General features: G+C 44.4%; 1 protein-coding gene across 1 annotated transcript in view; it reads left to right on the plus strand.

Annotated features, from left to right (window-relative positions):
* Positions 1-18,776, plus strand: part of LOC126537888 (ATP-dependent RNA helicase DDX54) — a 48,785-nt gene that overhangs the window by 15,750 nt on the left and 14,259 nt on the right. The window contains exons 8-15 of the mRNA XM_055074520.1: positions 201-411; positions 2,308-2,442; positions 2,916-3,004; positions 3,925-4,057; positions 10,798-10,865; positions 13,149-13,340; positions 13,801-13,976; positions 17,451-17,555. Of these exons, the coding sequence (XP_054930495.1) occupies positions 201-411; positions 2,308-2,442; positions 2,916-3,004; positions 3,925-4,057; positions 10,798-10,865; positions 13,149-13,340; positions 13,801-13,976; positions 17,451-17,555 (1,109 nt within the window). The remainder of the gene's footprint in view (positions 1-200; positions 412-2,307; positions 2,443-2,915; positions 3,005-3,924; positions 4,058-10,797; positions 10,866-13,148; positions 13,341-13,800; positions 13,977-17,450; positions 17,556-18,776) is intronic.

The following is an 18,776-nucleotide window of genomic DNA, read 5'->3' on the forward strand; positions in this document are numbered from 1 at the left end:
TAAAGATCACGGGAAATTCGAGAGCTATTTTCTGGTTTTCATTCTTCTGGCAATGCCGCATGCAGGTATCGGTATGCCGACGCTCAAGCTTTGCCATTAAACCAGTGTTTCTCGCATTCACCATCTCTTGGCTAGAAAGTTGACTGTTCTCAAATTTACTTTGTCCCTCCTTCCCTCAACCTTTTCTCGACACACCACAGATTCTGGAGCAGGCAGGTGTGTCCTGCACATACGTGTACAGCACCCTAGACCAGGCGGCTCGGCGCATCAATGTGTCCAAGTTCCGGGCGAAGCAGGTACCCGTAATGCTGGTTACAGACGTGGCTGCCCGTGGCCTGGACATTCCACTTTTGGACAATGTGGTCAACTACAGCTTTCCTCCACGGCCAAAACTGTTCGTGCACCGCGTCGGTAGGTGCAGCTACTGTGTCACGCCATTTGTTGTTCTAGCTTGCCTCAACGAATCGCTTTATAAAACAGCGAATTGGGGTTAGATTGGCAGATTACCTTTTTGTTGCTCTCTTGACATTTAATCTGCTGGAAGGGAGGCATTTGTGGATGCCTGCTGTGCACTTTGTAAATGTAAGCGCTGGTACAGTCGACTATTGTACAACAAACCATAATAATTCAGCGGAAAAAGCTCCGTTATGTCCGAAGTTCGTCATATCCAAAATTAGGTCTGTGGTATGTTGTGAAACGGCAAAGTTTTGCATGTCCAGTCATACCCACATATATTGAACTTGCAAAAAAAAAGCTGAAATTATTTTTATAAGTTGTGTGATTCGATATAGAACTTTTAAATAATTTGACAACATAAAAGCACATGCATTTAGTAGAACTTCGTAGATATGGTCCCGTTATGTACGATTCACGGTGCGAACATTCGCAATTGAGAACACAATAAATGTAGAGGTGTCTGAATACCAAATAGTAGATTTCAAATTGAATCAAGAAACTAAAGCCAAATATTTAATCGAATAGGATCTAAAATCTTGTCAAAAATCTGGTCAAATCTTGTACCGATAGAGATTGCACGCAGTGAGAACGCTGCGTGTGTCAAGGCACTGACCATGGCCCAGTCATTCACTGTATATTTGGAATGTTCGAAAAACTGAATATTCAAGAAATTGAATACATACGAGATATTTGATTTGCAAGTCAAATTATTAGACCATTCAATATACAATTCATATTCAAGTATTCACACATCCCTAGATAAGTGACCCAATGCAGTTATGCTTCTTTTTTATCGGTTCATATGTTCCCAGAAAACACAATCTTTCAGGACCACTATTCAGTACATCACCAGACTGCAATTGTAAGATATGTTTTTTTCTTACCTTTAGATCCCGTGCAAACAAGAAAAGGTACAAGGCACGGCCAATCGTGAACTGTAACTGCCCATCACAGCAGCTTCCCCGCAATACTCAGCCGCCCGCTTCACCTTGAACACCAGCTTGCACTCAGTTTCCTATTCTACTAGCGGCAAATCTCCTCTCATTCGTCACATGCCACATTCACAGCTATTCCCACCAACCGTCTTGCGATGAGGATCTTCACCAATCTGTTTTACAGCATGTGGAGCCTAGTGCTGTCAGAAGTGTACGGCACGCTCTTAGTATTCGGCAACCCAAATGCAACGCCCGTCCCTGCTGTAGGCAGAGGGAAGTGGTTGTCATGCATTGCTCTGGTGGAATTGTATTCCGGCACCACCCACCAGTTCAGATTTCGTTTCGGTTTCCCCTTGCAGTCCTAAAAGACTATGCAGTAAATTATGACAACGTGCATCTCAAGTTGCACAAGCCCCGCCAGCTCATCACATGTCGGCGTCTCTCATGTCGCAACAAATCGCACCGACTGGGCACGCCAGAACTTCCCCCCAAAGTGCTACGCTTGAAGAAGCTGCTGACCCAGGCCGAATTTGAGGGGCAGAAATGTGAGTTTGCCGAAGCTGTAAAAGCGACAACACATGCCTCGAGCCGCTCAGGCTACACCAGCTCGACATGTGTTGGTGCCCCGTGCTGCAAAGATTCTCACAACACTTTGCATTACATAATTATCAACTACAGTTGAGTCTGCCAGATTTTTTTTGTCTTGGGATCATACGTTTTCCCGGTTAGTATATTTTTTCTTGCATTTTTCTTTTCCTAACGTATGAACATGGTTCTACTGTACTTGCTTTAGACCAGTTATCAGTACACACTGAAATTTCAAAATATTTCATGCAAACGAGTATCAAAATCATGGCGTGCACTGTCATTGTTTTCAGTTTTGGTGTGGTTCACTCCTTCACGCGCTCTATTTCAGGACGTGTTGCACGAGCGGGGCGCACTGGCACAGCGTATTCCCTGGTCGCACCAGACGAAGCTCCATACCTGCTTGACCTGCATTTGTTCCTGGGACGAGAGTTGTGCTTTTCCAACAGTGGCTCCAGCCCAGAAGGCATGTGCCGTTTCTTTCTTCCCTCTCGACCCTTCATCCTTTTAAACGAGCAGCTCATCAGCAGCATGGGTCAGGCTGCAGTATCAGAACTAGTTCTCAGGCTAACTGGTGTTTGCTATGGGACATGTTTACAGCTACAAATGCAAGGACATACCGCCCGCGTATTCATCTGCGTTTTTGCGCCTCTATGTTCACCTTTTGGTGTTCAGTGCAGCCATCTTGGTTGTCAATATGCAAAGAATGAGACAAACATGAGTGCCAAGGTTACTCTGCTTTTTTCGAAATACCACTCGTAGTAAAGTTTCCTGCTGTCCAATCAAATTTGCTCCAAAGAGGGTCTACTACATCCTTGCTTGTGGAGTTGCAAATAAACTACCAAACAAACGATACTGTGTCTGAGGAACGAAATGTCCTAACTTTGCTTGCAGCTGTGGCTCTGCTATTCTGGTGGTGACATCGCCTTTTTATCGCAGAAAGTGGCCTCTGCGGCCGAGTGCCTCAGGCAGTCATCGACGAGGAGTTGGAGCTGCTTCGGTGTATGCAGCAACAGTCGACCGATCTGGTATGTTGCTTTTCTCCGGTCAGTTGGTCATCTCCTGAACCTGCTGACAAAGCAATAACATGATGTCCTCCCTTATGCACATAATAGTATTCACTGTTACAGGCTTCGTTGCACTGCTGAGCTAGAATCGCAGGTTTGATCCCAGCCGCGGTGGCCGCACTTTGACGAGGGCGACGTGAAAAAATGGCTCGTATACTCGGATTTAAGTGCACGTCAATGAACCCCAGGTGGTCACAAATTTATCTAGAGTCTCCTACTACAATGTGCCTTATAACCAGATTGTAGTTCTGGCACGTAAAGCCCCAAATTTTAATTTTTTTCTTTTCTTTTACCTGCTTTAGTAGTTCAGTGGCTACTGCCTTCTGCTACTTGACAAAAAGTTGTTGGTTCCATTTCTAGTTGTGCCAGACAAGTTCTGGTAAAGGTGGAATGCCAGAAATTCTCGTATTATGAGCATCTGGTACATGTGAAAAAAAGAAAAAAAAAATGAAAAACACTAAAGTTAATTTTATTTCACATATCTGTCGCAGGTTACATCGTGTAAGTCACCAGTTCACCATTCTGCCAAGGTCGAGAGCTCTAATTTACTTACGAAATGCGCAAATAAAGATGACAGCTGGGCTTAAAGAGATTGAGGGGCAGGGTGGACCTACTGCCCTCTCGGGGGTCACAAACTATTGCAGCATGAGACGTTCACTTGTGTTCAGCACCTCTACATTGCACTGCTCAATGCACACGTTGTGTCAAAACAAAAAAAGAAAGCCTGCTTTCTTGCACAACACAGTGAACGTTGGAACTGTGTCACTATCCAGTGTGATAACCTTGTAGACAGTGGTGGCTGCTTGCAAATTGAAATGCTGTTCGCATATCATTCTCTCCTGTATTGGGAACCGTTTTTCATGAAAGAACCTTGTCTGCAGCAAAACATGGAGCGCGTCTGTAGTAATGCCATGATCCAGTACCTCAAGTCTCGGCCAGCCCCCTCGAGCGAGTCGGTGAAACGCATGAAGCAATGCCTCCGTGAGGACCTGCCACCTCACCCACTCTTCCAAGGTGGGCTACTCATTTTACCTTGTAAAGATTGTGTGGGTAAGCTAAGTATGGGGGGGCTCATTGCCTTGGTCACTAATGTGGGTCACTAATGTGGGCCTTGATGAAAATTGAAAGGGTCAGCTCTACTAACAGCAGCACTTCCTTTTTTTTGGATGAGGTTCATTGCAATGAATCTGGACTAGGGTTTCCCATGCTAGGCTTTGGAGAACAGAGGGATTTCATCAGCAGCATCTTCAAGGTCTACAAGCACCTTGTAGATACGAGTGCCTTCACCCACTCTGTTCACCACTTGCTGAACTATTTGCCTTATTTCTTTCTCTTAGTTCTTTTCTTTTTACTTTAGTTATTTTTCCTTTTGACTTATCATGTGGCTGTACATAGGCATCATCATCCCTGTTGAATGAACAGTTTCATGTTAAATACATCCAAGCACTGCAAATATTTGGTAGCTACAGTTGCCATACGACTGCAAGTCCTATCTTTTACTGAACTCCAGATTGAATATCTGCAAACTCAAAGCTGCTGTGTGATGAGTCTTCACAATTTAAATAGCTGCGTTTGGCTGTTCATTGAAGAATGTGCAAATAGCCTTAGTTCATGCATAGGCTACGTGCACAATCGGCTGTGCGGGAATACAGGAGCCTCAGGACACTGAAGTCCCCAGCTCACTATGAAAGATTGTGGAACTCCTTTGAGGCTCGAGCACCTTTGTATTGAGTTGCTTAATATATGTCAATGCATTGTGAGCAGCCCGCAGATTTAATCAGATGTCTAGCTGCTGTTGCTCTCGCATGGCAGCATCAACACTGGTGATCTGAGATTGCAGTTGAAGTGCATTGGTCATTAGTTGCAAGAATGGTATAGTACCATATTTCCTCGATTCTGACGCACCCTCAACTGTAACGCGCACCCGTTTGCCATAACCTAAAGAAAGAAAATTCCTTTAAAGTACCGCACACCTCATTCTTTCATATAGAAGTACAGTAGAACCCCGCTGTTACGTTCCTCGCTGCTGCGTTTTCCCGGCTGCTACATCGTTTTCATCCGGTCCCGGCATAGCTTCCATAGGATCCAATGTATAAGGAACCCCGCTGTTACGTAGTAGTTGTGAAAACGTTCCCGCATGATGCGTCGCAACCCGAACCCGCCTGGGCTAAAGTAGGCAACGCGCCCCAACCGCCGTTTTGGCTTTTGATGAGTTTTGACCGGGCTTGGCCGGGCTTGGCTATGGAACTGGCTGCAAGAAGCCGCACGCCAGTTCGAGAGGCCGTCACTAGGTGGCCATTTGTGAAAAATTCTCTCACTATCATCACTGTGATTACGGTCACCGCATGGTTGTTGGACGGGTCGACTCATGGAGGAAAGAAACTCAGGAAAGGCCCTGACGTCACACTCTTTGTGAAGCTATAGCAAGCCTGTGGCATGTGGCGTGTTTCGCGTCCAAGCCTTGGGGTGGCACCACCATCGAAACGACGACAGCGCACCGCCGCCGGCGGTAATCGAAACACCAGCTAAGCCTTTATCATGGAAACTTTATTTGCAACGCATCAAATCAGCACGCACAGAAAAACATTTCTATCTGAAATTACAAACTTTTCGACGCAAATTCAGCTTAAACGCTTAACATTTTTATGACGTGACTTCTTGAATGGTTAGCTGCGAGAGAGAGAGAGAGCAGGCATTCTGGACCACAAGACGAACAGTCGCGACAGAATTCGCCGTTGTAAAAGCTACATGTTTCTGCTCAAACAGGAGGCACTCGTTCAAATCAAGGTGCAGTTTATGAATATTGTGAAAGAAGTGGCGTGACATCTTCACCTACAAAACTGGAGGAACTTTAGCAACATACCAGCGTGGGACGGCTTTATGTGGTCAGATGTAATTCTTCACTCAGCGGCGGACAGCTTGTGTTCACCAGAAATGTGTGGCGAGACTGTACATAGTATCGTTTTGCACATAAACAACTATGCTTGTTACGCACCAGTATACCTTCTGAAACGCTATTCACGTGCTTTTTGTTTCATGTAAACATCGATGATGTTCTAATAAAGCTGTTTATTGGCAGCAAGTTAGTGTGATTAGTGTCGTGATTTCTCTCGGCCTATGCAGCAGTGCCAACCTTCAAAGGTACAAGCTAATTCTGAGTCCTAAATAAGAATATATATATAGTGGAATACACCTGGCCAAAGCAAGAGGGCAGCGCAAAAGCGATAGCAGAAGCAGACGACGCCGGTGTCGGTCGTCTGCTGTGCGGTATTCCTCACAAGCGTCATTGCGCTTTCAATACACATGTAACTTTCTAAGCAACTAGAAATTATTCAGACGTCGCCGTTCATTTTTAAATTTAGATTGAAAGGGAATAATATTCAAAACATTATCTATTATTAGTAAGTAAACATTTTTCTGGTATCCATGCAACTACCGTTAGAATCCAGGCGGCGCTAGCGTCGCCTACGAAGATCGGCTCCATTGGTCTTATGGGAATGTCACGGGCTTGGCTATACCTAAGGGGAAGCCGGAAGTTGGCATTGCTCATGGCATTGCTCCGCCTATCGGGCCAGCTCTCTTCTCTTGTTTACATTTCTCGCGAAACCATGCCGGGCTGCTCGGACGTGCGCGCTCCGCAGCAATACTACTAAACAATCGTTAGCACGTTAGCATGATTATGCCAAAGAGGGCAAAATTTCCTGCGGATATTCCTTCGTCCGTTGCCATTGCCGTGGCGCGGTGACGACGAGGAGCACGAGCCGCATGATGCCGGGGAGTTGCCAAATCCTAGCTTTGGAGAAGCCCTCGCGGCTCTGGACCTGCTCCGCAGGTATGTCGCACCTCACAGCGACGCTGACAGCAATGCGGCCTTCCAGGCTATTGAGAAACGTGTGGTGATTTCTAGCAAGCGGAAGAAACGGCAAGCCACCATTCTAGACTTTTTTAAGTTCTAAGCGCACTCTGTGGAAATAAATTGTCTATAGTTGAAGCTGCACTTTTTTCATTCATTTTCGGAGCTTTCCTCACTGTTGCGTTTTCCCGGCTGTTAACGTTTCTTTTTTTTTTTTCCTCGGTCCAGTGAAAAACGTATGAACGGGGTTCCACTGTACGGTACAACTTTCATTCGGAAAAACAGATTTACTCCCAATCCACTAAAGTTGTGATGAATAAAAAGAAGTCGCAGTTTCGCCCGAAAGGCAAAACTGCGACTTCTGCGAGTTTCAATAGCAAATTAGTAGACAGCTATATGAAGTAAGGATAGCAGTCTTATCGGCCGTGTAAACTTTTGAACATTTGCTTACTAACTACTGTTGAACCTCGATTATACGACTTTAAGGGGACCATGCGAAACCATCATATAATCCGCGCGTTGTATAATCGAAAAACTAAAAATCTAGGCAGTGGTGCTCTGTCTCGCCCAAAAGACGGGTACAGGTCACCTGAATGAGCCTGCGGCACACACCTGCACCATTCCAAGGAAGGTAGATTAAATTGTATTTTTAACAAATGGCAACCAAGCATTCAATTAGAGGAGGTGTGAGCAAATCTTTATTGTCATATTTTAAAATATTAGTGTTCTTTTTTTTGGATCTTTGCCCAGCTGCAACACATCAGCTTCCTCTCGAGAGCCGCAACATCTGGCAGCAAGTCGCAGACATTGTCGCGTGCACAAACTGCCAAATCTGGTCGACGCTGTACAGCACATCTGTAGAAGTCAGAATGGATGCATAAGCGGGAACAGACAATTCGAAAACAAGTCCTCTTCACTTGTCGTTGTCTGAGGTGGAGACAGCTTTCCTTGGGCGGTATTCTTGGGCGATCCCTGTCGGAAATAGTTTCACTTCAGTGAAATTTCGCGTAACTCGGTACTGAAAGGATCCCTGAAAGGTGTTTTTGGCGCTATGCCAAGCTCGTTATCAGTGCCAAGAGCACTACCGGCCGTGTACTTCGACGAGTTCTGTACAGTGAGGGGCCATTTCATTCGGGGATTGTACCAGGTCACTATGAGGTCCACAGAGCCCTTCCGACCGGCCTCGGACTTGAAGAGGGCCTCCCGCCAGTCCTGCTATCCGCGAATCGTTGATGTTGAGCCATAGCAGAGTGTCCCTCCTTATTGACCATCGAAACATTTATTTATTTATTTATTTATTTATTTATTTATTTACTTATTTATTTATTTATTTATTTATTTATTTATTTATTTATTTATTTATTTATTTATTGATACTGCAGTCCTGTTTCCAGGACCTTAGCAGGGTGCATACAAAGTGAAATTAAAGAATCTAAGTACAAAATACAGCGGTACATAATATAGGTCACTCGTGATGTGCCAAGGCAAGCAGTTACTGAACCACATACAGTAAATCACTTGCTACATAAACATAGATGCGACTCAAACAATGGCAGTGAGCATTGGTTTACAGCGTCATCAGTAAGATTATTCCATTCAACAATAGTTCTAGGAAAACAGGAAAATTTGAAGCAATTCTTTTTAGTAAACGGTGTTATTGTCTGTGAGTGTCGATGACGTGTAGCATAACCAGTAGAAAAAGTGATAAAGCGTGATGTGTCAATGTTGTAGTGCCCTTTTATGAGCTGAAATAAAAATTTTAAACGGCATGTTCGGCTCCTTTGTGTCACAGAGGGTAATCCACTTCTCCTGAGGAGCTCTGTAACTGAAGTGCGGCCATATGAATTGTATATGAATCTTCAGCAGGACAGTGTAAATTGCTCGTATCTTGAAATGGGCATCATTATCGAATGTGCTACATCGCCATAATGTAACGAATAAGCGAAGTCGAATCGCAGAAGACTACGGGGTACTGCAGTACGGTAACCGTAACACAAGCACAGCAAAAATGTTGCAGATTCTAACCAAAAGCAAGTTTTGACTTCGGTCGACTTGTGTATGGATAGGATAGAGATATAAAGGTACAGGTTGCCAGTGTAACGCTAAAAACCACAAAATATAAAATATTTGTTTTAAAATTGTGGATTTTGCCGTTATTCTAATGTAGTGCAAATGTAACCCATTATCAGCCGGCTGCGGTGTGTCCAGGTGCCAGCTGGTGTCTGCTTAGTTCTTTGTTTTTTTATCAAATGGTACCAGAGAGGCGTCGTACAAATCGAGGTCGGGGTAAAATTGTTTCATATAATTGAGGTTTTTAATGCATTATTTCTGTGGGGGTTTTGCCAGGACCCAACCAATTCATCGTATAATGCGGGTCATCGTATAACCGGAGGATGCATAATCCAGGTTCCACTGTAAATTGACAAGCATGGTGTCATGCGCACACCTGCAAACATAACCACATCTCGCTCGATGACCGCGGAAACTCTATCAAAACGCTGGAGTGGCGAAGTGCTGGAGCAAGAGCAAGGGAATTGGCCTTTGTGCTGCCTCTCACTTCAATGGAAACTAAGCGACGAAAACAGTGCAGTGCACCTAGACGCATAGACTCTCTCCCCATCGCAGATCAGTTTCGCAAAGAGCACGCACGGAACTTCGCCATACGCAGCAGCCGCCAGAGTAGAATGCCTCTCCTTCTGTTTGCACCAGTCCCGCATGCCAGTTTCGGAAACTTAAAGTGCTCGTGATGCGGCCCGATTTTCATCCGTCTCCACACACGTGATCACTTTCCTTTTAATTGTGGCATCATGATGAACTCGCCATGCTTTCACAGTCAACACTTCTATGCCGATAGAGAAAATGCAGAAAATGCAAGGACAGACGGTGGACTAACCTAAGCACACATACTACAGCACATGGAGGAAGCTATGGCAGCTAGGCTCGAAGCACGTACTAGCCAGCCATGTTGATATGATAACGCAGATTTAGGGTCGTACTTGAGTCTAACGTGCATGCAATTTCTTGACCCGTTTTATCGGCAAAAAAAAGTGCTTATTAGATTCAAGTAAATACACTTTCTGCCTGTGGCTACAAGTTAGTGCGACATACGCCACTTTCCATAGGCAGTGCCTGCTGCTGTGCTTGGCCCTGGGTGCATGAACGTCGAGATTTTACACACCTCATATAATATGTTTGTGCAGCAAACTTTCTTTGCTCTGACGCCGTGCAACACACGTGCAGACACTATAGATTGTAAATTACATTTAGCACAATACTCTGAGAGTGCACCTAAGGTTGGCTCCACCTATAGACAGCATGCTTCTGCTGTTAACCGAATTCCAGCCGCTATAGTTCGGCGCTTATGTGCCGGCAGTAATGAAACAAATAGCAAGTGACGCAAGCACGTCTGTGTATCAAAGCAGATATCCAATACATATGTATTTGCTTTTTATACTCGCTTTTAGCCACACACAAGAAATTCAGGCCCAAGTGTACGAAAGTGCAGCGGTTACACCAGAGCATACTGTCTCTAGCCACGCTGGCACTGATGGTCAGCAATTTAGAAACATCAGCTGAATCAGTTTCGCCCGAGTCACCTTTTCACTACTCTCTTTTTGCAAGAAAAGTACGCATTAAAGGGAGCAACTCGACTTTGTCACTTAACGTAGCAGCTGCTCTGTGGTAGTTCATTTTCGTAGTTTCTGTTGTCAGTGTCACAAGTTGCTTAGCTGCAATGGTGGCCAAAACATGCATGAGTGCTGTCATGGCAAAAAAATATCTATATGTAGTTATTATTCCATTGTGCCCACTCTGCTGTAGTAAAGGCCGAATTTACCACAGACTGTCAAACTGCCACTGACTGACATAAATGCTCCTTTTTTTTTTTTACCATTCTCATCAGCCAAGTCAACGGAAGAAGATACAAGAGCCAAATTTCTACAAGGCATGAAAAAATTCAAGCCAGCCAGTGTGAGTTTACTGCATGTAGTATAATTAACTGCATGTATTGTATTTATGCTAATTTGAACATGACTTTTCTGTAGCCTCATAGCCGCTCCCCAGCTCGTATGCAGCATTGACGCGTTCAGAACCCGCTGTGGTTGCTTATTGGCTATGGTGTTGGGCTGCTAAGCACGAGATCGCGGGATCGAATCCCGGCCATGGCAGCCGTACATTTATGGGAGCGAAATGCAAAAACACCCGTGTAGTTTGACTTACGTGCATGTGAAAGAACCCCATGTGGTCCAAATTATTGCGGAGCCCCCCACTACGGTGGGCCTCATAATCAGATACGTAGTGGTTAGGGCACATAAAACACCATAATACGTGGGTTTTTTTTCTGATGAAAGCAGCACATCTTCACTTATCTTGTTTTGACACGACAATGCAAATCGTTTGCAACTAATTACGTACCATAGTAGATATTTCGGACAAGGATGTATTTTCCACCACACCAATGCGAAGGGAATTCCTTTGATCGTCATTTGTCTGCAGTGACGAGCTATCACAGAACAGAGCACTGCCTCAACAGAAGGCTGACTACAGTTGTAGAAAGTGCCAGAAAGTAGCAAAAATGCGTCACTTTCGGTTTCGTGTATTGGATGCATTTTCTTTTTTTTTTTTTTGTAATTTTGTTTAGCACATCAACAAAGCAAACCCATATGACTCTCACTCCAGCAGATTCAGAAAGAATAGCTTTAGGCCTCACAAGCATTGGCGTTGGGCCTTGTCAGTGAGATATGCTTAGGATTGTTTAAGCTCATTGAAAACGAGCACAGCCACTTTAATGTTTGTGTGTGTTCACTTACTCGTCCTCGTTGTCAGTGCACTTGAACAATTCTAAGATTTAGGCTCCTACCCTTTTTTTTTTTTCATTTTTATTTGTCATACTTGTGCTGCACCACAAGCACTGTGGTTTCATCTGCAATGCTTGTGGCGAGTAGTAGTTTCATTTTGGCTCAAGGTGTGTTGGCCACATGCCTTCAGAACCACGGCATCACCATCAACGATTGCGTCAGTAGCAACCATGGTTTGCAATGTTTGCACGGTTTGCAGCACAGTGAATGCAGCACAGTGTTTGCAGCGAGCAGTAGTTTCATTTTGACTCAGTGCAATATTGTCTCGTGCTGTGTCACAAACACAGCGGAAGCTGACGAGGATTAAAAGCGATTTTATCACAGCCTGCACACTGGCGTCAAACCCACCAACTACATCAAGATGGACGGACTATCTGTTGCCGACTAGCTCACTGGCGAAAAAATGATCGGGATGTGCACGGGGTAATGAAAAGCACATCTCAGGAGAAGACGCAGGTCTTGCACCATGGCTGCACTGTGAAGGAAGTCACGAGGCCTTCTCCACTGCAAGCATTAATCAGTCAGGAGATGGCGAGCATTTCAGCTTCCGCACTGCTTTGGTGCAAAGTAGAAGCAGGATTTGTGGATTCATTCAGCAAATAAGAGTTTGTTGATGTATTAAGCATTTGTTTGTTGTTCTCTTGGTAACCTGAATTATCTGGAATTCCGTTAATTCAGACATTTTTTCCAGTCCCATGAAATTTGAATTAACGAAGTTTTACTGTATTTCAAATGTTTGTCTCTCAGTATCATTAGGCAGTTTCAAGTGATGCCAACTCCAACCTCAATGTTCGCGCCGGTGAGGATGGCGATTAAGTGAGAAAAGCGATGACTGTTGTGAAGAAACCCGTGATCATTCATCACAGTGTAGTCGACCTTTGTTATGCTACCAGGGGGTGTAGATTCAGTGCATGCATCGACTGTACTTTTGTCTCTCTGTAGCGACAGTATGACAATGGTTGAAATATGGACTGACCAGGTCATGGGCAAGTGTACTTGCATGTGCCAATGGGTCGACAAATTTTTTGGTGTCTTGTGGTGGCCACTTGTGGAACCAAGTCCCTTATTTTCTGGTGAATCCGATATTTCGAACTCCCGTTTATTCACACTTTGTGGCAGTTCCCATCGATTCCGAATTATCTGTCGGTGACTATAGTGAATGAAACACTGGGTTGTGTTGTGTGCCATACTGACTTATAATCGGTTTGCTTTGGCCTCCACTGGGTACCCCTGAATTGTGGGTTCTTCCTTTGAAATCACTCACAATGGAGCAAATGAAGCCTTCTACAAATAAGAATGTTGTGCTAATAGATGCTAGAAGTTCCCTATTCTCTTGCTGCGCAACCAGTGCAGGACATGCAACTGCTCCTTGCTCACGGCATTTTTTTCATTGCAGACCATCTTTGAGATCGGGAGCACAGGCAAGAGTGCGGCATTTGCAGTCATGAAGAACAAGCGGCGTAAGCACGACAACCTCATTGAACGCCTCTCACTGAGGGCACCTGCAAAGACGGAAGAAGACATGCCGGCAGCCAAGCATAGCGACCCCAGCAGTTCTGCTGTCATGGCAGGAGAGGAAGAAATAGAGGTAGGCTCTTTTATTTCCTTCTTTCTTTTCTTTTTGGTTTTTATGTGCAGTCTTCACATGGTTGAGCCTTTAAAAACATTAAGTGTAGTTTTACTTTTACAAAGTTGCATTCGAGCAGGTACAGTAGCCTACTGATTACTTGAACTCAACAAGGACTGCCTAAAGTTTTGTACAATATGGAGTCCGAAGTATGAGTTCGCCACAAACCAAGTGCATTTATTTCAAGAGTGCGGCAAAGTGTTTCAGGGCCCGTTTAAGTATGTCTACTTTTGCGAGCTTTTCGTGAGGCATCTAGTTGTACCTCTAACATTATATTTTGGACACAAACTGTTCTGTATCTACGCTATCTGATTGAAACTAACCTTATTGCATGGTCTAAAATAAAGTTGTGGATCACCTCGTGCAGATTCTTTTTCGTGTAGCAAGTGGTAACCTGCTGCCATCCTCTTCTCCCGTGCAGAAAACCTTTGCAACTGTGATCAGCAATAAGACCAAGGTGCCCAGCAGGAAAGGTGCCAAGCGCGGTGCAGGCTCTGAGCCGGCAGCTGCCAAGAGCAAAAAGGCCAAGCCAGCCTCGTTCAAGGATGAGGAGTTCTACATACCCCACTTTGCTTCAGACTTCCACTCGGAGAAAGGGTGAGTTTTAAGGAGAACTAAGTTGTTCTCTGGGTAATTTTTTTTTTTGCAACTAATGTCAATGTGTAATGTATGCGCTGCATGGGCTGAATTGGCCTGCATTATTTTCAAATAAGTAAATAAATATCAGTTTGTCACAATTGGCACTGATTCTGTCCGCTTTCTCGCCATGCCTTGGCACCTTATGAGGCCCCTCTTTCCTTTACTGAAGGTAATGTCTTGATCACAGTTAGGGGGAACATGTTAATGCATGGCATTGTGTAGTATCAGCACATTCTAATGCCTTTAATAGTGCAGTGCAACATGTTTCTAGGAGCTAGCAATGAACAGGATAGTAAAGAAGGGTATTAACAACCTAATATCTTCAACCAGCTCGGCATTGGTTTCCTTTGCTGTTATATGCATTCTTCTAACGCTGACACTTATAATTGCTTGCAAGAGCTCAATTATGTCACAGCTTGAAAATGCATCTGTATTCAAGAAATCCTCAATCGATGACCTTGGCTAACCATTTGAAATCTCTGCAAAGCAATGCAGGTTGTTTTATTTTATCCCTAGGCAAGCCAGCTTGCCTCTCATGAAGGTGGTTCTCTATCTTCAAAGTTTGGCTAATCAACACTCTCTTCATGGTCTGGTACTCATTCATAAGTTATAGTATTACACAACATCTTATCATAGAAGTTTGTGCTGTTTACAACCCACCATATACAGTTAAACCTCAATGCAACGAACTTCAACATGTATATCAAAATTCTTGATGTAACAAAGTAGTAAACTTTTTATAACTTCTTGTCCATAGAACACCATGTGGCTGGAACCTCAATACTTGTTTGTGTTTGTGCACAATTTAAATATTATGAAATTTCATTGCCACCAGGAAGGAATCTCAAGGCAATAAATGGAAACTGTTCCAATGGTCAAACCACATGAGATTGCTTGTGAATACACATTTCACGCTGCACAACGGAGAGCAACTGCCAAAGTGGAGCAGCGTGATGTTCCCTATGAAGTCCAAGTGCAGTAATATCCCATAGCATCCTGCGCACCGCATGCTTTGGGTACAATGGAAATTGTGCAAGATTGAGCTGTGAAAGATGGCACCTTGACGCACACCACACAAGACAGGGAGAAGTGGGAGGGGAGCGAGCACACGCTAGGGGGTGGATGGGAGGGGGTGGGCTGTAGTGGGAGGTAGGTTTGCGCATCTCCTTTTCTGGCCCAGGGCTGTCGCTGTGCTTGGTTGTCAGCGCGGCTGAGCACATATGCAGCCCGTGCACCCTCTTTTGGAGGTAATCTGCCGCAGGTGCAAAGACTGGCAGGGCCGAGATGGCCATGTGCCGTGTTTTCCTGCGCGTTTAGTGCTGGAGGTTAGTAATCCCTAAAGTTTTGGTGACATGTTGAAGCGATAAGCAGACAAAGCATTCTCTCTTTACTGCCAGCACTTTTCATGATGTCATCCTGCTGCGAGCAACGCTGTTGGCCGTGGGGGCAGAGTGCACACGAAAACGTCGCTGCCTTTACTTTGTATTGCCGATGTGAATATGTTGTCAACACAACATGAAATCATATTCTTGATCCCTGACTCTGAAGCTCAAAAGATTTTTTCTCATTCAAGTTTGTTTCTTCCAAAGATTGCTCGATAATACGGAAAATTTTGCAGCCATTTCTTATAAGAAAAATCAATTGGTGACTATATTGATTTGCATAACAGGTCAAACTTAAATATAACAAAGTAAAGTGCCAATTTTACCAACTTTGTTATGCCGAGGTGTATACAGTCCACACTCGTTACAACAGATCTGTATACAAAATACCTTCATATATAACGAACTATTCTTCTCACTTAGTTTGGTCTGCCAATATTATCAATGAAACAAATTCTACTTTAACAGACCTGTCTATAGCGGACTGTCGGCTTCAACGGGCAAAATTTTGTGTGAATTTTGTCTAGACGGTGCATATACAATGTACAATGCATACATGTGGCAGTGCACTGCACACAACTATTTCTAGCCACTAACGAAGTGTGCAAAAATTAGCTTTAGGGAATAAAAATAAAACCGTCGAGCTTTCCGCAGTGGTGTACCGTGCGACACCCTGCCTATCAATCGGAGAATTTTCAGGATGGCCACGCAAAAGACTCGCCACCGTCCACGAGTCTCGGCTCAGTGCCGAGGGTGCCGTTGGCCCTAACCCACTCACTTCAACGCCGTATCATAAAGTGCTTCAAAAATAACCGCCGGCAAACACAAAATGCATTGTTTGGAAAACACTTTATTTCTCATCAAATCAATTCGCAAAAAGAGAATGGGCTGCTGTTTGCAATGTTCAGACTGTGAAGCACGTGATGCAACTGCGGCCAGATGTGGGCTCCCATTCGAACTTGCTTCGTTCATGCTAAGCAACTTTTCATGCTAAGTGCCACTTTTTTGTATTTCGCAGGCTTTCTTCCAGGCTTGGGAAAAACATTTATGTAGCACATGTTGAGCTGCAGAAAGCTGGATCGGCAATTTTTCAGGATGGTCTGCAATTTTCTCATTGACAATTTTGCTCTGAATATATTTGAGAAGCTGATTGATAAAATAATAATAACTTATTATGTAAGGAGACGAAATACAAAAAACTGTCTTACTTGCTCCAAGTGACAGTGGACAATATTACCTGGATTCTCTTGAGCTACATGGCACTTGCATATATTAAATTTTGGCATGAGTTGCATTGGACAGCCAGCACATCCACCTTTATACAATACCCTTTGGGCCTTCTAAGCATTTAATAAACAATGATAATAAGACGTGCTGTGCAGCCCTTGCTTTTCACCTCACTATGCCACAGTGTATGACGTGGTCATAAACTAGCATTGAGGTGGAAGAAGTTTAATCTGTACCCATTTAAAATGCACCAATGGCTAAGAAAAGTTGTAACTACTCCCTTACCTAATCTGCATACAGCTTTGTAACCACTGACCTCTTAAACCGTAGTGACTCACTTAGTGCACATACCATGATCACTTTTCCCTGTGTAGAAGCTAACTGCGCTGCTTCAACTTGTGGTGTGGCTGACCTCAGAAGTGCTGTTCCATAAAGTATGTTCCACTTTTATGGAAAGTGCAGCGGTCAGTGCAGCAGATTCCAGCATCAGTGCATACACGGTGGTGTCTACAATGTGGATAAGCGTTGAAAATGCATGAAGGTGTGATGGTGACCCCGGCAAAAGATAGGTATAGCCACCAATAGACGTGCCTCTGTGACCTATTGCACCTCTGTGACGCTTTAATAGGCTATAATCCAGACGTGTGGCAATACTATGCCACCTGCTTGAGTGGGGCTTGTCCAAGCCTACATCGCTTACGGAAACGAAAGCATCTCGCAGTCAGTAGGTGTGGAAGTAGACCTGGAGTGTGCATGTTATGTGGCAGTAGTTTGTGTGAATGACTGTTGCTGTCTCCTTTCACCTTCCAACACTATCATACAGGCTGGAACTGGAGAAGAGCTTTGAGCAGCAGGCGTCCCAGGCAGTGCTCGACTTGACAGGGGACGACGACAAGTACCTCAAGCAGCAGAAGAAGGCCCTCAGATGGTCAGTGGAGCGTTCCTTTATTAATACCTTGAAAGCAGTGACACTTCAGTGACTGGAAAACATTTGTTATACGTGACTGGTAGCGCTTTCAGTAGCTCTTTGATGTTTAGCGCCCATCCTATCTTCAAAGATAAGCACTGCAGAAGCTGCAGTACTTATCTTTGTACTTGTGCACAACATTCCATTAGGGATGGTAGAAAGGAGGTAGGGGGAGGAGGCGGAGAATGGGCAAAGCTGACACAGTCGCGAAACGAGAGAGTTAACAGCCTTGCCATTCTTTGCTCGTGACAGCTCGAACGGAAAGGCCAAATCAGAAAGCATGCCTCGTTTGGAGTCTTTTCACTAAAGGAAACACTATTACATCACATGGCAAAAGTTGCAGAGAAATTGGACACATTTACATTAAAAATATGGTAGGATGAGGTACAGCAAGCTTCTGCTGCTTCTCAAAGATAAGCACCGTGCAGATTTGTTCAGCGGGCAACTGACGCTGGATGTACAGTCTCAAAGGTGCAATAAAACACCACCATGTCACGATGATACAACACAAGCCCCGCAAATCAACACTTCTGCGCCCGTCACAGTATCTTAAAGGGCAACTATGGTGCTTTTTAATTATGTTAGCAATTACTATTTTCAAATGGTATTGACAGACCTGTCACTTGTAGGGTGGTTCAGTTAGCATCAGTAATTTTAAATAATCAATAAACGAGGCACCGAAACCAAAACTGGTAGCTGCTTTGTGTGACATCATGATGAGTCAATGACATCATATCCTACACGCAGAACGCATGCTAAACACGCAATACACATGGTGCTAACAGCAAAACAGTTAAGCTAGCGATGTCTCTTTTCTAGCTCTTCCGAACAGGCAGCAGCAATTTCAGCAATGATATGAGCGCTTGAAGGATCGCCGTTTCCTTTTGGCCTGCTGCTGCTGCACGAAGTAGCTGACGTGCTCAAGGCCAACGCATCGTGCTGCAGCAATAGGAAGAGACGCACCAGTTATGACTTCTGTCTAAACGATGATTGTCAGCCGTGGTCTCGTAAAAAATAGAGCCAGTTTCGTCGTTTCTGGGCGAAGTGACGCTGTAGTCTCCGACGTCACAAACACAGGGTGGCGAGTAAAAAGTCATACATTCATAGGCATGTGTCGGGAACATGCAACCACTCTATAAAATTCATTTTCAGGAAAACCAAATGACTTCCGGTCATATTGTT

The sequence above is a fragment of the Dermacentor andersoni genome, chromosome 4 (genome assembly GCF_023375885.2).
Source record: "Dermacentor andersoni chromosome 4, qqDerAnde1_hic_scaffold, whole genome shotgun sequence".
NCBI lineage: Eukaryota > Metazoa > Arthropoda > Arachnida > Ixodida > Ixodidae > Dermacentor > Dermacentor andersoni.